At 53.3% G+C, this 17,927-nt stretch overlaps 2 protein-coding genes across 2 annotated transcripts; one reads left to right on the forward strand and one right to left on the reverse strand.

Annotated features, from left to right (window-relative positions):
* Positions 1-9,141: 9,141 nt before the first annotated feature.
* On the forward strand, positions 9,142-9,804 carry TMEM125 (transmembrane protein 125). Its single transcript, XM_009333848.1, has one exon. It carries the CDS (start codon positions 9,142-9,144, stop codon positions 9,802-9,804), a length of 663 nt encoding a protein of 220 aa, XP_009332123.1.
* A 5,215-nt stretch (positions 9,805-15,019) lies between these two features.
* Positions 15,020-17,205, reverse strand: LOC103925170 (chromosome unknown open reading frame, human C1orf210). Its single transcript, XM_009333849.1, has 3 exons — positions 16,701-17,205; positions 15,882-16,028; positions 15,020-15,384 (listed from the first exon to the last, which is right to left on the reverse strand). The coding sequence occupies exons 1-3, from the start codon at positions 17,110-17,112 to the stop codon at positions 15,020-15,022; spliced, it is 924 nt and encodes a 307-aa protein (XP_009332124.1). The 5' UTR covers positions 17,113-17,205.
* Positions 17,206-17,927: the final 722 nt, after the last annotated feature.

Below are 17,927 nucleotides of genomic sequence, written 5' to 3' on the forward strand. Positions count from 1 at the left end.
ACTCTGAAATCTGTCCAAACCTTATGTCATAACTGTCCTATAACTTTGATAAATTAATCTTTGCTTGTCTTTTTTCCAACATCTGCAATCCCTTTAGTTCAGTTTTTTGGTGAAATTCTCCTAAAAAGTCACTCTGCAAAGTACTCGTGTATGGAAAAGGCAGGGAGTAATTTCTTTAATAATGAGGGGGGGAAAAAAGTAAATTTTTCATCCTTTGTTGTCAATGCATGACACACTGTCTCACTGAGGAATACTCACTGAGGAATGTGCTGATTTTGGCTGGGGTAGAGTTAATTTTCTTCATAGTAGCTAGTATGGGGCTGTGTTTTGGATCTGTGCTGGAAAGAGGGTTGATAACACAGGGATGTTTTCGTCACTGCTGAGCAGTGCTGATACACAGTCAAGGTCTTTTCTGCTTCTCACCCCACCCCACCAGCGAGCAGGCTGGGGGTGCACAAGAAGTTGGGAGGGGACACAGCTGGGACAGCTGACACCAACTGACCAAAGGGATATTCCACACCATATGACGTCATACTCAGCATAGAAAACTGGGGGAAGAAGAAGGAAGGGGGGGACTTTCGGAGTGATGGTGTTTGTCTTCCCAAGTAACTGTTACGCGTGATGGAGCCCTGCTTTCCCAGAGATGGCTGAAGACCTGCCTGCCGATGGGAAGTAGCGAATGAATTCCTTGTTTTGCTTTGCTTGTGTGCACGGCTTTTGCTTTACTTATTAAACTGTTCTTATCTCAACCCATGAGTTTTCTCACTTTTACTCTTCTGATTCTCTCCCCCATCCCACCAGGGGCAGGGAGTGAGCGAGCAGCTGCGCGGTGCTTAGTTGCTGGCTGGGGTTAAACCTCGACACACACACATCAGAGGTTTAAGCTACTGATTGAGCATGGAACTATATGGTATTATAACAGCCAGTACGTTACTGTTTCCATTTCCTATCCTGAATAGTGCTTTCTACATACTAACAATAATATTATACAGAAGATGGCGGTGCCAAGACTGGATGATGTGTAAGCTATATTACCATTAGGGATACTAGACTAATTTCCAGGCTAACACCACGGCAAAACAGATGGTTCCACGAGCTCCTATGACCTGGGATACTTCAGTTGAGTGCTTTGTCCATGAACGTGGAATTAAGTTTCTTTAGTCCTTCTTTCGTTTTGCAGCTTTAACTTGTATGAAGCATAGGTTTCACAGGAACAAAAGGAAGAAGCTACGATGGAATTGGTCTGTTAATGTGCTAGCTTAACACCCTTTCTTCCTCTCCCCCCCCCCATATAATCATCTTGATACTTCCTGTACAGAAAGAGGATGTAATTAATGTAATTAGCAAATATTTTGGAAACTAGTTCCCTCTTAAATTTTCAGAACACACCCATTTTAATTTGCTAGACTCCCATGTGGTATAATTTTCCCCTCACTCTGTCAGAATAAATTGAGTGGTAGAAGCCACTGCTTTAATAGATGTGGTTTAGAGAAATGGAATCAATCTTTCTGAAAAAGAAGAACCTTGTCCTAATAAGAGGAAGAAGCATATGCAGGTGAAGAATGATTTCTAAGTGGTGATTAATACGCTTAAAACTATGCCCGTGTGTCACCCTCATTAGAAAGATTTTAAAGGCAATCCTAGGCCTCTCAGATGAAGCCTAGGTAGACAGCTGGCAAACTAGGTTCAAGAGGATTTTGAACTTGATCTTGGTGGCTAAGGGGCAGCTAAAACATTGTTTGTAAGGGAGAACATTAAAAGTCAGGCACAGCAGAGTGTTACAACTGAGGTTTATCAGATACCTGCTGGAAGCAAAATAGATGTACAAGCCCCTTCTATACTGGGAAAACTAGACCAAGGTCAGTCTCACACGCACATGCTGTAGAAATGTTTTCAGAATTAAGTTGTAACTGGATTACGGTTTTGTATGCCAATGGTCTTCTGAATTCTCTCAGGGTGCAGACACTTTCCGCTTTCATCCTCTTTTGGTCTGCATTGTCTGTTTCTCCTCTTGGTACCTCTCTAAAGGAGCTGGTAAGCATCTTATGCTCTTATAAAGTTACAGCCCACTTTTTAAAGTGAATGTATGGCTATCGTTAAAGCTGAGTAAGGTTTCCTCTTGGATGATGTGTTTGTTAACTGGCCCCACTAAAGGGCAGGTTTTTCTGGGTAGGGACAAGCTCATTGTTCAAGGGTGTTTGTATAGGGAAATCCACCACATCCCATTTGTTGTTTTAGGTTTAGGACAACAACCACTGGACAGATGATATTTCACAAGTTTCAAAAGATCTGTCAGATTTTACTCAGACAAATTCCTGAAGCTCTCACACTAATTGGTGTCTATTGTATTAGCATATCCTAAGCTTCCCTTCTCATAGCCTGCTAAAAAACTATCATCATGCAACTTAATAACTGAGCCTCCCTTTCCATTAGTCAGGCAACAGCTGTTCAGCCCCGTTCTCTTCTTCCTACATCTCCCAGGAGATTTTCCATCTGCTCAGACTCATAGTAGTGATCCCTCTGTAGCCTTCTGCTGCCATTAATCCCAGCCACAAAGCAGGGGACATGCACTCATCTGGGAGTCCCATTCCCCTGCTGGCTTCAACGTTCCTGCTACTCCCTTTTTTTCTCTTCCTCTCTCCAATGAGTCCTTTTCTGTTTCCCTAATTCCTCTCAAAATGGTCACCCTTTTCTTTCCGCTAGATTACCAGGAAGTCGGCTCTTCTGCAGCATGGTGGGCTCTGCTGATGCCGCTGTCTCCCAGGAAGGGGGGTACTGTGGCTGCCCGGTGATGTGGAGATGGCACTGCAGTTTGAAAAAGCACAATGGCATCTTGCCTGACTTAAATGCCTGCCTGGACTAATACCATACAAATCATAGAATCACAGAATGATAGAAATCCAACCAAAGATCCAGTCCTGATGCGACCAGATAGCCCTAGCCTAAACAGTAGTGCAGGAGCTATTCTATTTAATACCACATAATACCAAATACTTGCTGAATGTGTCAAATCTTCCCTAGCGCTGCCAACCTGGCTGCAGGCTTCCTCTCACCTGCTGCCTGGGAGCTGCTCCCTGGCTCTGGCACCCCTTCACCTCCAGCTGGGAGGAAATGAGCCACCCTCCAGGATGGGTGCGCAGCCAGATCCTGCCCAGGGAGGGAGGGGTAGCGCCTGCACACCGGCGTGGCTCTGGAGCCTCTCCAAGGCCAGCAGCAGGTTTGCTGAGACGCCACCCTGCTGGGGAATGCACCTGCCCAGGCGAGAGGTGAGGGCTTGCAGCCTATCGTCAGTGCTGCCCGCGCCTCACCAGGAAGGGGAGCCGGCAGGAGCACCTGTTTCTTGGCAGGCGGTTGCCGGAGGAAGGGAACAGATTTTTCCCCATGAGCTCCCTCGATAGCTTCATCCAGTGGAAGGGAAGTCCAGAAAAACCATTGCTGCCAGCCAGGAGCAGGGAACAGTGCTGGTCTGTCCCGTGTGGGCAGCATCTGCTGGAGGTGAGTGAGCCCTCCTCCCTGGGACCGGTGAGTGTGCTGGAAGGGCTGTACTTCATCAGTAGCTGCTGGCAGGTTTGGGGGCTGCTTCAGACATACTTCTTCAGAGATCCTGCCTCTTGCCTCCACATCATTTCTTCCTTGCGCCATTGTGTTTCCTCTCGGCACATAAGGCTCAGGATTTTCTAGTTCCTTCGGGACTCCCAGGCCTCCCTCGGCAGAGGTGCATCAGGACAGGCTCTGTGGGGTCAGGGTGCTGGATGACTGTTACACATACAGAGAGGAAGGGGAATACAAAACTGTATAACGGAGCATGCCAAAGCTATCTAGATTTCTGTAAAATCAGCTGCACACTGACCCTGTTACAACAAGCCCTCCACCAGCCTTATTTCCAGAGCCCATAGGCTTTGTGAAAGGTGGTCTACCATCACGCAGGGCTTCCCTGAGGCTTTCCAAATGATGTCAGGAGCGCTGGTGGGAGGGATGCTCGCTTCTGGGAAAGCATTATCCCTCTGGCAGGGTAGAGACGGTGGGCTCTCCCCAGATACAGATTAGACAGCATAGGTTTGCCTGGATTTTGAACAGCCCCAGAAAGGAGGAGCATTGGGAATTGGTTGATGTAGCAGGCAAAGGAGTGTGGACCTCTTGCCGGGGTTTTGGGTGAGACAGACAGATGCCACATAAAAGCCCCATTATTCCCATTCCTCGTGGGTGCCTCTATCCCCACTCCTGAGTTCTCAGGAGAAGAGAGGGGATCTTCCCACACGTCCCAGGGCAGCAGCGTCCCTGCTCCCAGGGGCACAGATGGGCCTTGAGCACTACGACATTCAGAGCTTCTGCTTTGTGTATTGGCAGTAATTCAGGCATAAAACAAGATATATGACCTTCATTCTCTTTGAGCCTACTAAGGAGTTGGAAAAATTGCATGAAAGGATGGGAAAATATTTATGCCTATTCTGGGCTAGAGGTTTCTATGAGGCGGGTAAGGGGTAATGCGAGGCACAGAGTGGTGGTAAGTCCATCCCAAACAGGCTGTGGCCAGACCTGGCCAATAAGCGAGTAAGCTGTGATGGACTGGAGAAGCAGGGGAAGGAGATGGCTTGTATCTGTTTGAGATTGTGAGGCTCTGTTGGCTCTCATCTAGATTGCTCATGCAAACCATTTTATGTATTATTGTTTATTTTACAGCAAACGTTGCCAGACTCCCCTGGTCTCCATGATGCTCACGTAGCCCACGTAGCTGCATAAAACCCTTCTGAAGGCTGGAAGCGCTGCAGGAGCCTGTCCCACCCCCAGGCTTCCCCTCCTGAATGCTGTGGGTAAGTGAGGTCTCATGGCGTACCCTGGGTTCGGAGAGAGGAGGCAAGTGGGGAATATGTCAAGAGCTGAGTTGTATGTGGCTCTGAAATGAAAGTGTTAACAGACAGTCCATGGCCCGTCTGCCAGATATCAGACAGTCAGACATAAAAAGTTTATAATAAATAAATAAATGCATATACTGTTCCCAGGCGCTCGGCCAGCATGCATCTCTCACACCTGCAGCCAGGAGTGGCCAGAAACTAGTTGATGATGACCCTCAATTCCCAGTTAAATATTGTCAGAATAGAAAGAAAAAAAAACAAACAAAAAAGGGAAGACATTAACATTTTTGTTTTCCTGCGTTCCCAGTGCTTTCCTGTTCTTCCTCCCCAGCTGCCAGCCAGCAGTGGGGAAGGACAGCCTGTCAATTTTTTCCTGAGATGTGGCCTTCAGTCAGAAAGCATTGTGTGACTGGGCTGGTCCTCTCCTCCATTTTTTTTCTTACACACAAAGAGGGGAGCGCTGAAGGTACTGGGTTCAGTATAAAGTAAATGGTAGAGATTAATGACCTGTGATACATGTTATCAAACTGGCTAATCTGATGGGCTAACTGGCTTAAGCTCCCAAAGGGTCTGTGTTATGGTCTATCTCAGACCAGTGAGACCAGGTAGCCCGAAGAAGAGCTACAGAAGGGGCAACTGCTGTGGAAAGGCTGTCCTTCTCCCTCATGGCAGAGCAGGGATCCACATCCCTTCCTTTCTCTCAATCTGATCTAGGCAAACTGATGTGCTGCATAATGCCAAGAAACCAGGTCAGCAAAGCTGCTGTGAGATCTTGTTTCATCCCTTCTCCACGGAGTGATGGGTGACAGCCCAGGACAGGGCTTGCTCTGGTTTAAAATATAGAGAAAGACAGACAGATTTTTCTTAAGAGGTACACAAGGGAAGGATGGGAGGCAATGCACCCACGCTGAGGAATTGGAAACTGTAGTTAGATTTAAGGAAAAATTTATTCATGGTGAGAATGGTTAAACACTGGAATGATCCCAGAGGGGCTGTGGATCCTCCATCCTTGGCAGTATCCAGCAACTGAGTGGATGAGGCCCTGAGCTATTCAGTCTGACTTTGAGGTTAACTATGCTTTAAGCAGGTGGTTGGACCACGTGACTTCACAAGGTCCCATCCCACCTGAATTATTCTGTGATGCTAAGAATAAAAATACTGTCACTAGCAACACAAACCCTCACAGTCTAGAGAAGCCCAAGCAAGTGTGGATGCTTATAGAGCAAAAGATGATATTCCTGGAACATTTTCAAACTGACGCAAGAAACCATGGAGGCACACTTCGGTGGAAGTCTTTGCTTCTCCAAATAATTTGTTTAATAGAGGTTAATATAACACTAGGAAATACGTGCCTGTAGAGGTCATACCTTATTTTGTTCTGCAGCCAGATGCCATCTTGCTCCCTGACCTTCTTCTGAGCAAATAAAAATTAAAATGGTTAAATGTTAAAAAGTGACATGAGAGTGCAGTGCTGTAGCTTGATTTTTGGTTGTGTTTTTCCTCATTGTGGTTTGTGCTGTTGTGGTTTTTTTTTGCTTACTGTTTGACTCACAACCTGTGTGCGCAACTTCGGTCAAGCAGCAGAAGGCCGCAGACTTTGCACTTCTTCAAGTTTATGTTTTCTTAGTCCAAAATCTCCATCTAATCTACAAACCTGCTATCTACTAGACTCACCCCTTCGCTGGTAAGGAGGAGATAAGCACATTTGTGCTTGGAGAAGGAAAGGCAGGAGGAAGTAGTGCTTAGCACCAAGCTGGTTTGCATAGGCTGGGGAAATGCCTCTAGGCTCAATATCTTCTTACCCCTCTACTTTGAAAGTGCCCCACGACATCCTGACCTTCTCGGGGACCTGTGTCCTGGGCACATGCGGACAGCGCAAGGTATCTGCTGTCTCATGCAAAATCGAAGTGGGTCCCAGCAGGCACAAATCAGTATGCTCAACCACAGCTTTTTTTTCTCTCTAATTGATGCTTTCCGATTGTTCTGGCTCTAGCCAGGAGCTGCAGATCTCCCACGGGCCTCCAGGCAAGTGTACCCTCCGTAGCCTGGGTTTCTATGTCCCTGCCCGCTCCCTGCCCAGGCAATTCAAGCACCAGCAGCCGTGCGGGGGAATAGCACAGTGCACAGCTCACACGGTGCGATGGGTCCCGGGCCTGCAAACCCGTGGTGGTTAGAGACTTCCTGGACACGTGCTGCCAGCTGGCAGCATGCCCTGAGCTACGTCCAAAGTGACTTCATGCTCCATCACAGCCGGGGAGTGACTCAGGAGGAGCTTGGCCTGACACTGTCAGGCGGTGTCTGGTTCGGGCACCCCCACACTATTGTCCTCTCACTCCCCCCACCCCACGTTGGCTTGTCCCCGATGGAGGGGGATTTTGAGGCGTTTGCTGGTAGCAAAGGCATTGCCATAAGGGGATGTGGTCTGTGGAGACTGTCTGAGGACAGGGAGAGCTGTGGAAGGAAAGATCCCTGATATGTGCAGAGCTGCCGTGCGTGGAGGTCACAAATCATCCCCACCCATCCATAATGAGCCCAGAGTCCCAGCGCCGTGCGGAGCAGGGCACAGAGACGAGCCGAGTGTGTTTGGCGTGGGCTGATGGGCTCCTGGAGAGCCATTTCTAGCAGGTGGGGTGCTGCGTGGCTGTCCTCCCACCTGGGAGAAGTGACACAGCTCTGACAGAGGGGATCTGCATCAGTTCCTGTCCCTGCCATGGGCTTCTGCCCATGATGGCCCAGGGTGCATCGTCCTGACTGGAAGGTGACTGGGGAGGCATTTCGGGGGTCTGCAGGGTCTGCCCCATGTCTCAAGGGCTCAGCCGTACCTGAGATGCTCCCACGCCATCCTCTCCAGTGCCTCTTCTTGCTTTGGGTACCAGCTGTGCTGGAGGGTCCCTCTGGCACTGTGGGACCAGCTGGAGCGCTCACATGCCAGGACAGGAGGTTATGTGAGAGAAATGCAAGTGGTTTCCACTCTTGGTGTAAAACTGTACCCAGAGAAGCATTGAGGGAGCCAGGACGCTGGGGAGGTGATGAGCCCAGGAAGCCAGGCTGCAGGTTGAGACAAGGTGCTGTGCCAAGGGGAGCCCAGCTAAGCACAGCACCACTGAGCGCATTGAGGGAGCCAGGACGCTGGGGAGGTGATGAGCCCAGGAAGCCAGGCTGCAGGTTGAGACAAGGTGCTGTGCCAAGGGGAGCCCAGCTAAGCACAGCACCACGGAGCCTGCCTCCACCCTGCAGCCACCACTGCCCTTCCCCTGCTCTCCTCCAGTGGTGAAGAAGTGCTTCAGGGACCAGGAGGAGCAGAGAGGAGAGCAAAATTGCAGGATGCCAGGTCCCAGCTGTTTGGGGACTCTTTCCAGGGAAGTGCTGAGACCACTGGAGATGTAACCATCACGTTTCTGTAGGGGACTTGGGAGAGGGGGCTGCTGGTGGTGCAGGGGTAGGGACAGGGCTGAGGACATGCAGCAAGGGCAGCTCTCGCTCTTCCAGTGACTGGACTGGAAGGGTTAAGCCCCTGTCCTGACCCCCACCTCTCGCTGTCATTCTGGGCAGCAGAGCCAGTTGGTGACAAGAGACTGATGCTGATGAGGGAGCATGTGAAGCCAGAGCTCTGAATGGGGCTTTATCCCAGGAGGGACCTGCCTCTGCTCCGTCCCTGCCCTGCTGCCAGCACCAGCTGCAGGCAGAGTCCTGCTGGCAGCGATGTGCCAGTAGCCTCTGAGCAGGCACACGGGGCTGGGGGGGCAGGAGACTCGCCCTTGGGGCAGTCTGAAGTCCCCCCACAGTTTGTGGAGGTCTCCCGGGAAGATGTGTGTGGCTGATCTGTGCTCTAACCCACGGCGCTTCTGTGAGGGAGGCAGGGGAAGGTCCGCAGGCCGGCCTGGAGCAACCAAGGCCCAGGGTTTGGCAGGGGATTGTTTGGTAAAGGGGAGCAGAGTCTCTGTTTAATGTTATCTTCTCTTCTTGACTCTTTCAGATGAAAGACACAGGAAAGGAAGGACACAGCCCTGGTTGTTCCCTTATGGTGCTGCTCTGGGGATGCTCCACCATGTCCTGCAGCCCTGCCTGGCGGGTGGGCTCAGCCCCAGTGCATGGACCATAGCTCTCCAGGTGGCACTGCTGCAGAAGGGAGCTCCACCAGGCTCCAAAGAATGAGACAGAGGCATCCCCGCTTGAGAAATGCAGCTGCCTTCGCAACCGCTGCTGCCTTGATTCTCCACTTCGCTGTAAGGGTGTAGATTCATCTGTGCAACCACTGCACCGTGCCCTCCCCACCCAGCCACCCACCATGCCAGAGCTGGCAGAGCTGAGCAGCCCCCGCACCCCTGCGGACGCGGACCACATCCAGAGGAACATCTTGGAGGAGCATGTGGAGCTCTGGTGGTTCCAGGACCCCAAGAAGTCCATCCTGTGCTACGGGATGGCTGTGGTGCTGATCCTGGCCTGCGGGATTGGGGGCATCATCCTGCTGTACAGCACTAGCAGCCGGTCTGGGGAGTGGCGGCTGGCCGTGGGCACCACGCTCTGCCTCCTGGCCCTGCTCGTGCTGCTGAAGCAGCTGCTGAGCTCTGCAATCCAGGACATGAACTGCATCCGCAGCCGGGATCAGATCGAGCTCCTGAAGAGCGGGGGCTTCTCAGACTGCCTGGTGCTGCTGCTGAGCGCCCTGGTGCTGGTGGTCTGCGGGGTCGTGCTCACCATCCTCTCCACCACGACCATGCAGCTCAGCCCTGCACGGCCGCTGGCCAGTATGTTCACCAGCGGGGTTGTCCTCCTGACTGCTGGTAGTGCCATCCTTCTCTGCCTGCTGCTCTACCTGCTCTGCACCTCCTGCCGCCAGGCTGCTCCTCGGAGCCTGGAGACCGGCGAGATCCGTGTCTTCACCATCTCTGGCCGCCTGGCTGCTAACAGGCGGCTTCCTCCCACCTCCAGCATGGCCAACCTGATCTGACCCAGGACACCCCTGCATGAGCCTCACTGGATACGACCCGTCAGCAGGGCTTGTGCCGGCCTTTTGCCAAGGAAAGGTGAGCGTTGCGGTGTGCCTTGCACTACTTTCGGAGATGACTGGCATTTGCTTTGCCCCAGGCTGACGGCACAGCAGGGACTTGGGGTGCCCGGATGGGCTCTGTGACCTGGCACGTTAGGAGTGCAGCACTGGCCTAGCTGGCGTTTTATCTCTGCAAAGCTTCCTGTGACAGCTGCTGCCCGCCCGGCTGTGACCCCTGTCATAGAGTTAAGGTGAGCCTGTCCTGTAGCCCTGGGGGCCCCAGTACTTGCTTGGTTCCTGCAGTTCCCGGGGCTGTGTCATGCGCTCTCCTGGCAGGAGAGGCTGTGACTGCGGATGGTACGAAACCACCCTGTGCTCCGTGCAGAGCTGCCAGCTCGGACCCCTGTCTCAGCTGGCACCAGCGCTTCGTGCCTCTGAGCCCGTGAAGGTGGGCACACGCTAGGCATGCTGTGATGCCCTGTGTTGTGCATCCCCTCCCTCCCAGGCTGCAGGACCCCTGAACAAAGTAGAGCCTCTAGCAGCTGATGAATGGCAGGAAATATTCTGCGTGTCAGCAGGCGTGCAGCACAAACGAAGGGAGCTCGGTGAGAGGCTGCAGGGGCTGCTCCCGAGAAAGCACCTGTGTGTCTGTGAGAGTGAGCGTGGGATTTGCGTGGGATTCTGTGTACCAGAGCCCTGGCATGGCTGGACCTCATATGAAATGCTGTTTGTATTTGCAATGCCAGGATCTGTTCCAATATTACCTTTTTGCAGCCCACCATCTTCAGTAGTTTATCAAAGGGGTGATCAAAGGGTGTTGGTGTCAGGGCCCTGATGGGTTATCAGTGCTGGACTGTGTGTTGGGGCTCTGTTATCATGCCAGCGTGCTCCAGCCACGCGAGCCACAAGCAGCAAGGTGCAGTCACCGGGGGATGGTGATGGGATGCCCGAATCCCGGGGCTGGGGCTGCTGCCCTGCAAGGGCGGTGCGAGGGGGGAGCTCTGTTGCCCTCCAACAGGAGTTTCCCAAGCAGAGGCACCTCTGCTGCCGCTGGAGCGCTGCAGCTCATCCCAGTCCCTGCGTGTTCCCACGCTGTTTCTGTCTCCCAAGTGCTGCAGCTGCTGCGGGGCAGAAAAGTTCTTCTGCTACTGCTTGGGCCTTACCTGGAGCTTTTTTGGTGTTTTATCTCTACGAGGTGTCTATCACTGAGGTGCCTTTCCCAGAGGCAGACTAACAACTCATCCCTGGGAGCTTTTCCTGTGACTTGAGGCTAATTTACCTGTCAAAGTTCTCGTTTCCTCCATAGACCCACAAACCATTTCCCTGCCCTCTCCATAGACACAGATCCTAACCTCCTAGCACAGCTGCTCCTGCGCAACCTTCTCTTCCTCTTCATCTTCCTGTCTGCTCCCGTCTCCCCCTCACCTGAGCTGCTCTGCCCCAGCCATTATTTTTGCTCGTTATTTGCTAAATTCCCTCTGTAATGGAAGAAGAACCGAGCTATTCTTTTTTGGCATGTGGTAACAAACTTATGTGGAAGAGGACTATAGCTCATTCCCTCAGTTAACAGCATGAATCACTGTCCATGTTACACCTGGAGGCAGTGTCAGAGTTCAGCATCAGTGAATCCCACTGGGTATACACTGGACAATGAGGACTTCATCCCTTCGCAGCTCCAGACCACACCATCCCCAAGGCACTCAGACCGCATGAGGGCACTTTTGTATTCATCTGTTCCTGCCCTGCTCCTGCGGGCTTTCCTCCCCCCCGAAGCCTTGGATTATTTTCCCCAAAGTACGGGAACATCATTTTGGCTTTTCTTTTCTGGATCTCTGTTATTTCTACATTTTCCTCTGCCACTTTCACATCATCTACAGATTTTATTAAACTGCTGTTTCCTCCTCTCTCTGCATCACTTCTCTTAATCTGCCTGAGTGTTCAGAGGGTGTTACTAAGCTCAGGTCCTTCTGTGCTAGATCCTCTGCAATGCGAAGACCTGTCCTTCCCCTCCGGGCTGTTTGACCTCAGGTCCAGCAGGGACCCCTGTGCGTACACAGGGAGGGACAGGCCAAAGCTGGACAGTTTTGCACCATCGCTGTTGCTGCTGCTCTGCACGTCTGTGTCGGTGCATGTGCAGTTTTGCCAAGCTGCACCATCTCTGCCTGCATCAGTGCTTTAGCGGTTACTCCCAGCTCCCCCAACCTGCAGGTGTGGACAGGCTGCAGCTGTTTTGCACATCTGGGCATTTATGTGAAGATGCGTAACTGTGCCCAACTCCCAACTCCACACTGCCTGTATGTCAATGTGAATCCTCCCCTCCATAGCCCCTGCAAAATGCGCCCCAAGTGCCCATGAATTGTGCCACAAAAGGATGCTCGTGGGCCACGTCAGCAACCTGAGGAAATAACGGCTGAGAACAGGCTGTCTCTGAGGATGGCGGTTTGGGTGTCTGGCTGCCCGGTTGGACAGCCTGCGCCGCCCCAGTCACTGACTCACCTCCTACAGCAGCAGTGCTGGTTTGTTGCTTTCTCAGTTCCTGTGTTGTGCGTGGAAATACATAATAAAGTGTTGCAGAAGTCGACCGTGTTGAAGGCTGATGCTTGAGTGACAGCCTCTCTGCGGAGCGGGAGGTGGCAGGGCTGCGCAGAGCTGGCCTCTGCTCAGGCTGAGCCCAGGGCAGAAACCATGACAGCCCAGGGTCCCTCCTGTGGCTGTGGTTTCGGCTCATCAGCTAGTGTGCCAGCACCACCACAGCCCCCCAAATGCATGTACTTATTTCCTGATACACGATTCCCACCTCCAGATGCATGTGCATCTCCCTCTGCTTAAGGACCTAGACGTGGCCGGTCCCCCTTACCACCGCTCTGTGAACCTAAGATCTTGCCGTGCCCCTGAAAGGAGCTCACGGGACACACGCAAAGCCTCCTGAATATGTCGGTGCTAGCTGGTTTGTTTACAGAGAAGCTGTTTCGCCTTGTGGTAGGGCCAAGCCTCAAGCCTCGCGGCGGCTGCTGCCTGCAGCGAGCCTGGAACCAGTCTGCCTGCATACCTGCTACTGCTCTCGTCCACCAGCCTCAACTGTGGTCCTTCCGCAGCTTCCCGCAGGGACCCCCTTGAGAAGGCTCCTCCTTTTCTGCTCTGACCCCTTTGTATTCCCAGCTCTCCCCGACCTGAGCTGCCAGGGTCCTGCCCGCTTGCACTGGAGCTGCCTGGCATGGGGGCAGAGGGGCTGCCCCGGCACCGGGGCCCCCTGCACACCCGAAAAACAGCCATGTCTACTCCATTAAAGAATAAATGGGTGGGCCTCTCAGCAGGGTCAAAGTAACAAGCAACCCACCACTAGGTACTGAGGGATGAGACTGAGTGAGATCCTGGATAAATAAGCCTGGGAAGCCATTTTTTAAGACATCACTGAAACCAAAAGCAAAATACTGCATCTAGCATGAGTTCATGTGATAAAAAGCTTATCGACAAATACCCTCCAACAGATAACTGAAATGTATTTTCCCAGCCTCTGGATTTAAGTCTCCTATCTTACCTGAAAGTCGTTAGAAATTGCCAAAAATTACAGCATATATTGTATTTTCACAGGTAGTAAAAGGCTGTTAAGGTGAGCCCAGAAGGCAAAACAAGAGGCAGTGACTGCAAAACTAAAGCCAGGACAAGCTCAGTTTAGAAATACCGCATTTAAGAGAGAAAACTGACTGACCACTGAAACAAGCCAGCAGGTTTTCCTCCTCCTCCTCATGGCTTCAAACAGCACGCTCCCTCTCTGGAAGGTGCTTTAAGTCACTGGCCTGTATCGCCCATCCAATGCCTGAGTCAGTCATCCCCTTTGGTCTACATTCTCTGATGTGTATTATTTACTTTTGTATACACTGTGCTCTATAAATATCTTAATGAGTAGAGAAATAGAAAGGCAGTTTACAGTGAAATGGAGGTTTGAAGGAGATGGGGGAATTAGCCGTGTGCCAGGGCTACAAGAAATGCCACCCCTGTGATGATGCTTCATGATCCGGAGCATGATGGAGAGATTCCCAGGCTATCAGGGACAGTAACAACTGGGCTGTGCCCCGGGAAATCTTCCCAGCCAGATGGTACCAGCCTTGCAAATCACTTACTAAGGGTGAATGCCACTGCTGCTCCCTGCTTTTAACTCCAGCATGACCCACGCAGGCACGACCGGCTACAGCAGAAACAACTTGCAGTGACCTATGTCTCATGTGCTGTTTATCATGCCACAAAGATGACACGAATGCAAAAATTATAATGTTTGTACAACTTCGTGGTTAGAGATACAGACGGGACTCTGTAATGGGTGCCAGGGGACAGGGCTGTCTCACCCCAGCATACGTGCCTGCCTGAAGCCGCAACCGGTGCTGCCAACAGGTTTGCTCAGCTCTGCAGAGCTGACATGGGAAAGGTAAGTGCTTTTCTAGTGGGTCTTGCTGGAGATGGAAGAGAGAAAAGAGACGCGGCGGGAAGCAACGCTGGCGACACATGCACAGAAACCCTGTGACGATGCACCAGGGCTGCCTGCACCAGATAGGTAACAGATTTGTTTGCACAAGAGCGCTCGTTGTGCCACAGACTTCTCTCACCGCCACAGTTAATGAGGAATGTATTTCTGGTCCTTGAAAGCGCACGCAAAAAAAGCCACACCCCAGCTGGGGGCCTCCTCCCAGCATGGCCACTGGGAGAGCCCCAACAAACCATTGCAGGCAGAGGCAGGGTTAAATCATGCTTTAATCGCACCCTGAAGTGACAACGCATTGGGGGACAGAGCACGGCTGGGTCTGCCACTGTTGGGCAGCGGGGCCAGTGCCTGAGACCCCGCAGGGCAGGCTCCTCTTTCCACCCCACCAGGCTTTCCAGATGTGACCAGCACCATCTCCTTCATCCTCAGCATCTGAGCAGGGCCGGGAGAGCAGCAGCGGATCCAGCGTCCCCGTGCCGATGCAGCCCCGCTGGCGTCACGCTGGGGCACCGTGGGGCCTGCTGCCTTCAGCCTCTGTCCCCATTCCCAGCTCACCCCTTCTCCCCCTCCTCTCTGCTCCTTTCCTCCTTCCCCCAGCCACATGGGGCCAAAAGCTGAGGGCAGGTGGGAAAGGGCAGGAAGGGGATGGAGGTGGGGGGGACGGCGAGAGGCCGCAGCGGTGGTGGCTGGGCTGCAGGCTCAGATGGAGAGGTGCGACTTCCGCTCCTCTTCCTCCGGCAGCTGCTCGCTTGGCTGGATGTAGTTGTCCTCGATGAAGCCATCGTCATCCTCAGCTTGCAGGTCGGCAGCACCGGGCATGGGGTGGTTCTTGCTGGCCCCCCAGCCTGAGGAGCCCCTGTCCCAGCCGCTGCTGTCCTCCATGGGGCTGCCTCTGATTGAGCTGGTTTCGGGCAGTGGCCGGTGGCGGTAGCTGGCAAAGTTCTTGTGGAAGAGCTTGCACTTGGCAGCCAGCGCGATCAAGATGGAGATGCCGATTGCTGCCACCAGGAAGCCCACCAGGTATGGCCAGCTCCTTCCCCCCTTCCCGGAGGGCGGTGTGGTGGCTGCAGCACAGGAAAGGCACGTCAGGGCATGGCGGGTCAGCCTGCGGCATACCCGGCAGTCCTCAGCAGCCAGCCCCGTGCATGCCTGTGGCGTGCAGTCAGCACTGGATTGCTTTCGTTAGGAGCAATACAAATGCTCTTCACCAAGAGCTAGCTACCAAGGGTGCGTGAACACTGTGGGGAAAACTGCTAGACGGCTGTCTGATACTGGTGCCTATCACTGTGGAGTGACAGAGTGTTCTGTGTGACTCTGTGGCATCTGCTCACTTTTCTGTTGCAAAGCCAACAAACACCTCCAGGTGGTGGCCACCCTCCCCACCAAGCCACTGCTGGAGGCCACCCTCCCCAAAAAGCCACTGCACCAGCGGTGGCCAGGCAGCCTGAGCCCCTGGGACTGCAGGGCAGAGCAGAGGGTCTCTGGCTGCAGTCCCCTCTGGGGTGATGGAAGGCAGGAGTGTGCTAGACCTTACGGACGCCCCCGTAGCTGCACAACTTACTGTTGCTGTGGGTCACTGTGATCTGCTGTGCCGTGCTGACCCCCCGAGGAAACCGCTGCTTCATCCGGCAGCCCAGGTCCCGGGAATCCAGAGCTGCAACCTCCCGGCCCCGCAGCCCCGGGGGTGATGCACAGGTCACCTGCACAGCTGCAAGACACACGGGCTAAGGTGGGACTGGGGGTCTTCACCCATCCCCTCCCCAGTTTAGAGAAGATGATCCCTGCTTGCTCCTGGGTTGATGGGACACATCGCAAGGTTGGCTCCGTCCTCCAGCCTCAACAGCCCTCAGCACGTAAGGCACAACCAAAGAAAAAATTCCCTGACCAGGGAACCGTGCAAGTGTGTAACTGTGATTAGTAGGCTCCTTTTAACTGGATAATGCCAAGTTCACGGATACTGATAGAAACCCCACTGTCACAGGGCTGCTCTCGCCTGGGAGACGAACTCAGAGGGTTGGAGCCTGATCTGGCTCCACAGGAGGAGCTGCTGAGTGCTCAGCAACTCCTGAAAATGTGGTCACTCCACATAGATACATATAGGTGGATTTAGGGGCTGAAGTGTACGTGCAGCCCCTTTCCCAGAAGAGTGGCTAAATTATGCTGCTGTCATTCCTAGAAAGCTTTGGTATCGTGTATAACTGCAAGCAAGGAACAGACACATCACCTTTTGGTTCACTGTCCCTCAACAGGGTGGGAGAGGTCCCTGGAGGACCATCTCAGAGCCTGCTCAGGGGTTGGAGCAAAAGGATCAAGTGGGACCCCTGCACCCAGGGTTCCTCCTGCCCAACACCTCTCCTGCCAGCTGCCCCCATCCGCTCACCTTGCCTGCGCTGTAGCCACTGCTGCAGAGGGTGCACGGTGCAGTCGCAGACCCAGGGGTTCCCTTCCAGCTGGACCTGAGGAACTGCCTCCATCAGCTGCAGGCTCAAAGTGTCCACAGAGACCAGCGCATTGTGCTGCAGGTCCAGGTGGAAAAGAGCCTTCAGTGGCAGGAAGAAAGGAACCTCAAGCTCTTGCAGACTGTTGTTTCTTAGGAGCAGTGTGTGCAAGTTTCCCAAGCCCTTGAAAGCATCCATGTGGAGGTAGACGATGCTGCAGCTGCTCAGGTCCAGCAGGCGCAGTGCCCCGAGGTTGGAGAATACTGCTGGGCTCAGAGCTAGCAGGGCATTGCTAGAGAGGTTGAGGGAGCGCAGGGAAGGGAAATGCATCAAGAGAGTCCCATGATGGGGCATGACCAAGGAGTTGAAGGAGAGGTCCAAACTGGTGATGTTGCTTGGAAGGGAACTTGGAGCGTGCAGGAGGCTTTTCCCGTTGCAGTCGGCCCATCCCTGGGAAAAGAGCTGCTGTCTGAGATGGGCTTTCTGTGCTGGGGAGGATCTCTAGACCGAGACTCCCCAGAAGTTCAAATGCCTTAACTAATTACCCTTGCAAAGTTTAAAAAAGCAAAGACACAAACAGGTATAAAAACACATGAGCTGCCAGTTTGGTGTGGGCCAGGATAAAGGGAGAAGGATGAGCAGGACAGCCCAGGACAGCCCAGGACTGAGAGCAGCTGACTGAAGCAGTAAAGGAGGAGCGTGGAGAGCCAGGGGGAAACTCAGACAGATGGGTGGGTACAAAGGGACCAGGGTGTCACCCTCCTGTCCCCTCTTCTGGGGCAGTTGCCATCTGGATTCAGCTTGCAGAACACCTTCCTCTTCCTCCCCTAGATCCCCACCTGCAGCCCCCAGGGAGCTCTTGCGTGACACAAAGGCACGCTCCTAGCTGGAGCAGAGGAGTGGGCGAGACCCCTGCCCACCGCAAGAGCAGGCAGGCAGCGGCAGCCGGCTAGGCTGCAGAGCGGTGGGCACCTGCACCAGGCACCCGTGTCAAGAGCTGCTCCCTAGGGCCTGTGCAGGGTGTTGTACCCACACCTCCAGCCCTCCTGTGTTTCTGAGGATACACTGTGAGTGGCAGCGGCTTAGTGCAGGCTGGCCCTGTCTATACTCGTAAATAAAACAGGACCAGGGACCATTCACTGTCCCAAAAAGCCAGCAGTGCATGCTGG

Source organism: Pygoscelis adeliae, unplaced genomic scaffold (genome assembly GCF_000699105.1).
Source record: "Pygoscelis adeliae isolate BGI_AS28 unplaced genomic scaffold, ASM69910v1 Scaffold10, whole genome shotgun sequence".
Lineage (NCBI taxonomy): Eukaryota > Metazoa > Chordata > Aves > Sphenisciformes > Spheniscidae > Pygoscelis > Pygoscelis adeliae.

Coding starts and splice junctions, on each gene's coding strand:
- TMEM125 (XM_009333848.1), top strand. CDS start 9,142: ATGCCAGAGCTGGCAGAGCTGAGCAGCCCCCGCACCCCTGCGGACGCG.
- LOC103925170 (XM_009333849.1), bottom strand. CDS start 17,112: ATGCCCCATCATGGGACTCTCTTGATGCATTTCCCTTCCCTGCGCTCC. Junction 16,029..16,700: donor GTGGCTACAGCGCAGGCAAG/GTGAGCGGATGG, acceptor TGTGTCTTGCAG/CTGTGCAGGTGACCTGTGCA. Junction 15,385..15,881: donor CACAGTGACCCACAGCAACA/GTAAGTTGTGCA, acceptor CCTGTGCTGCAG/CCACCACACCGCCCTCCGGG.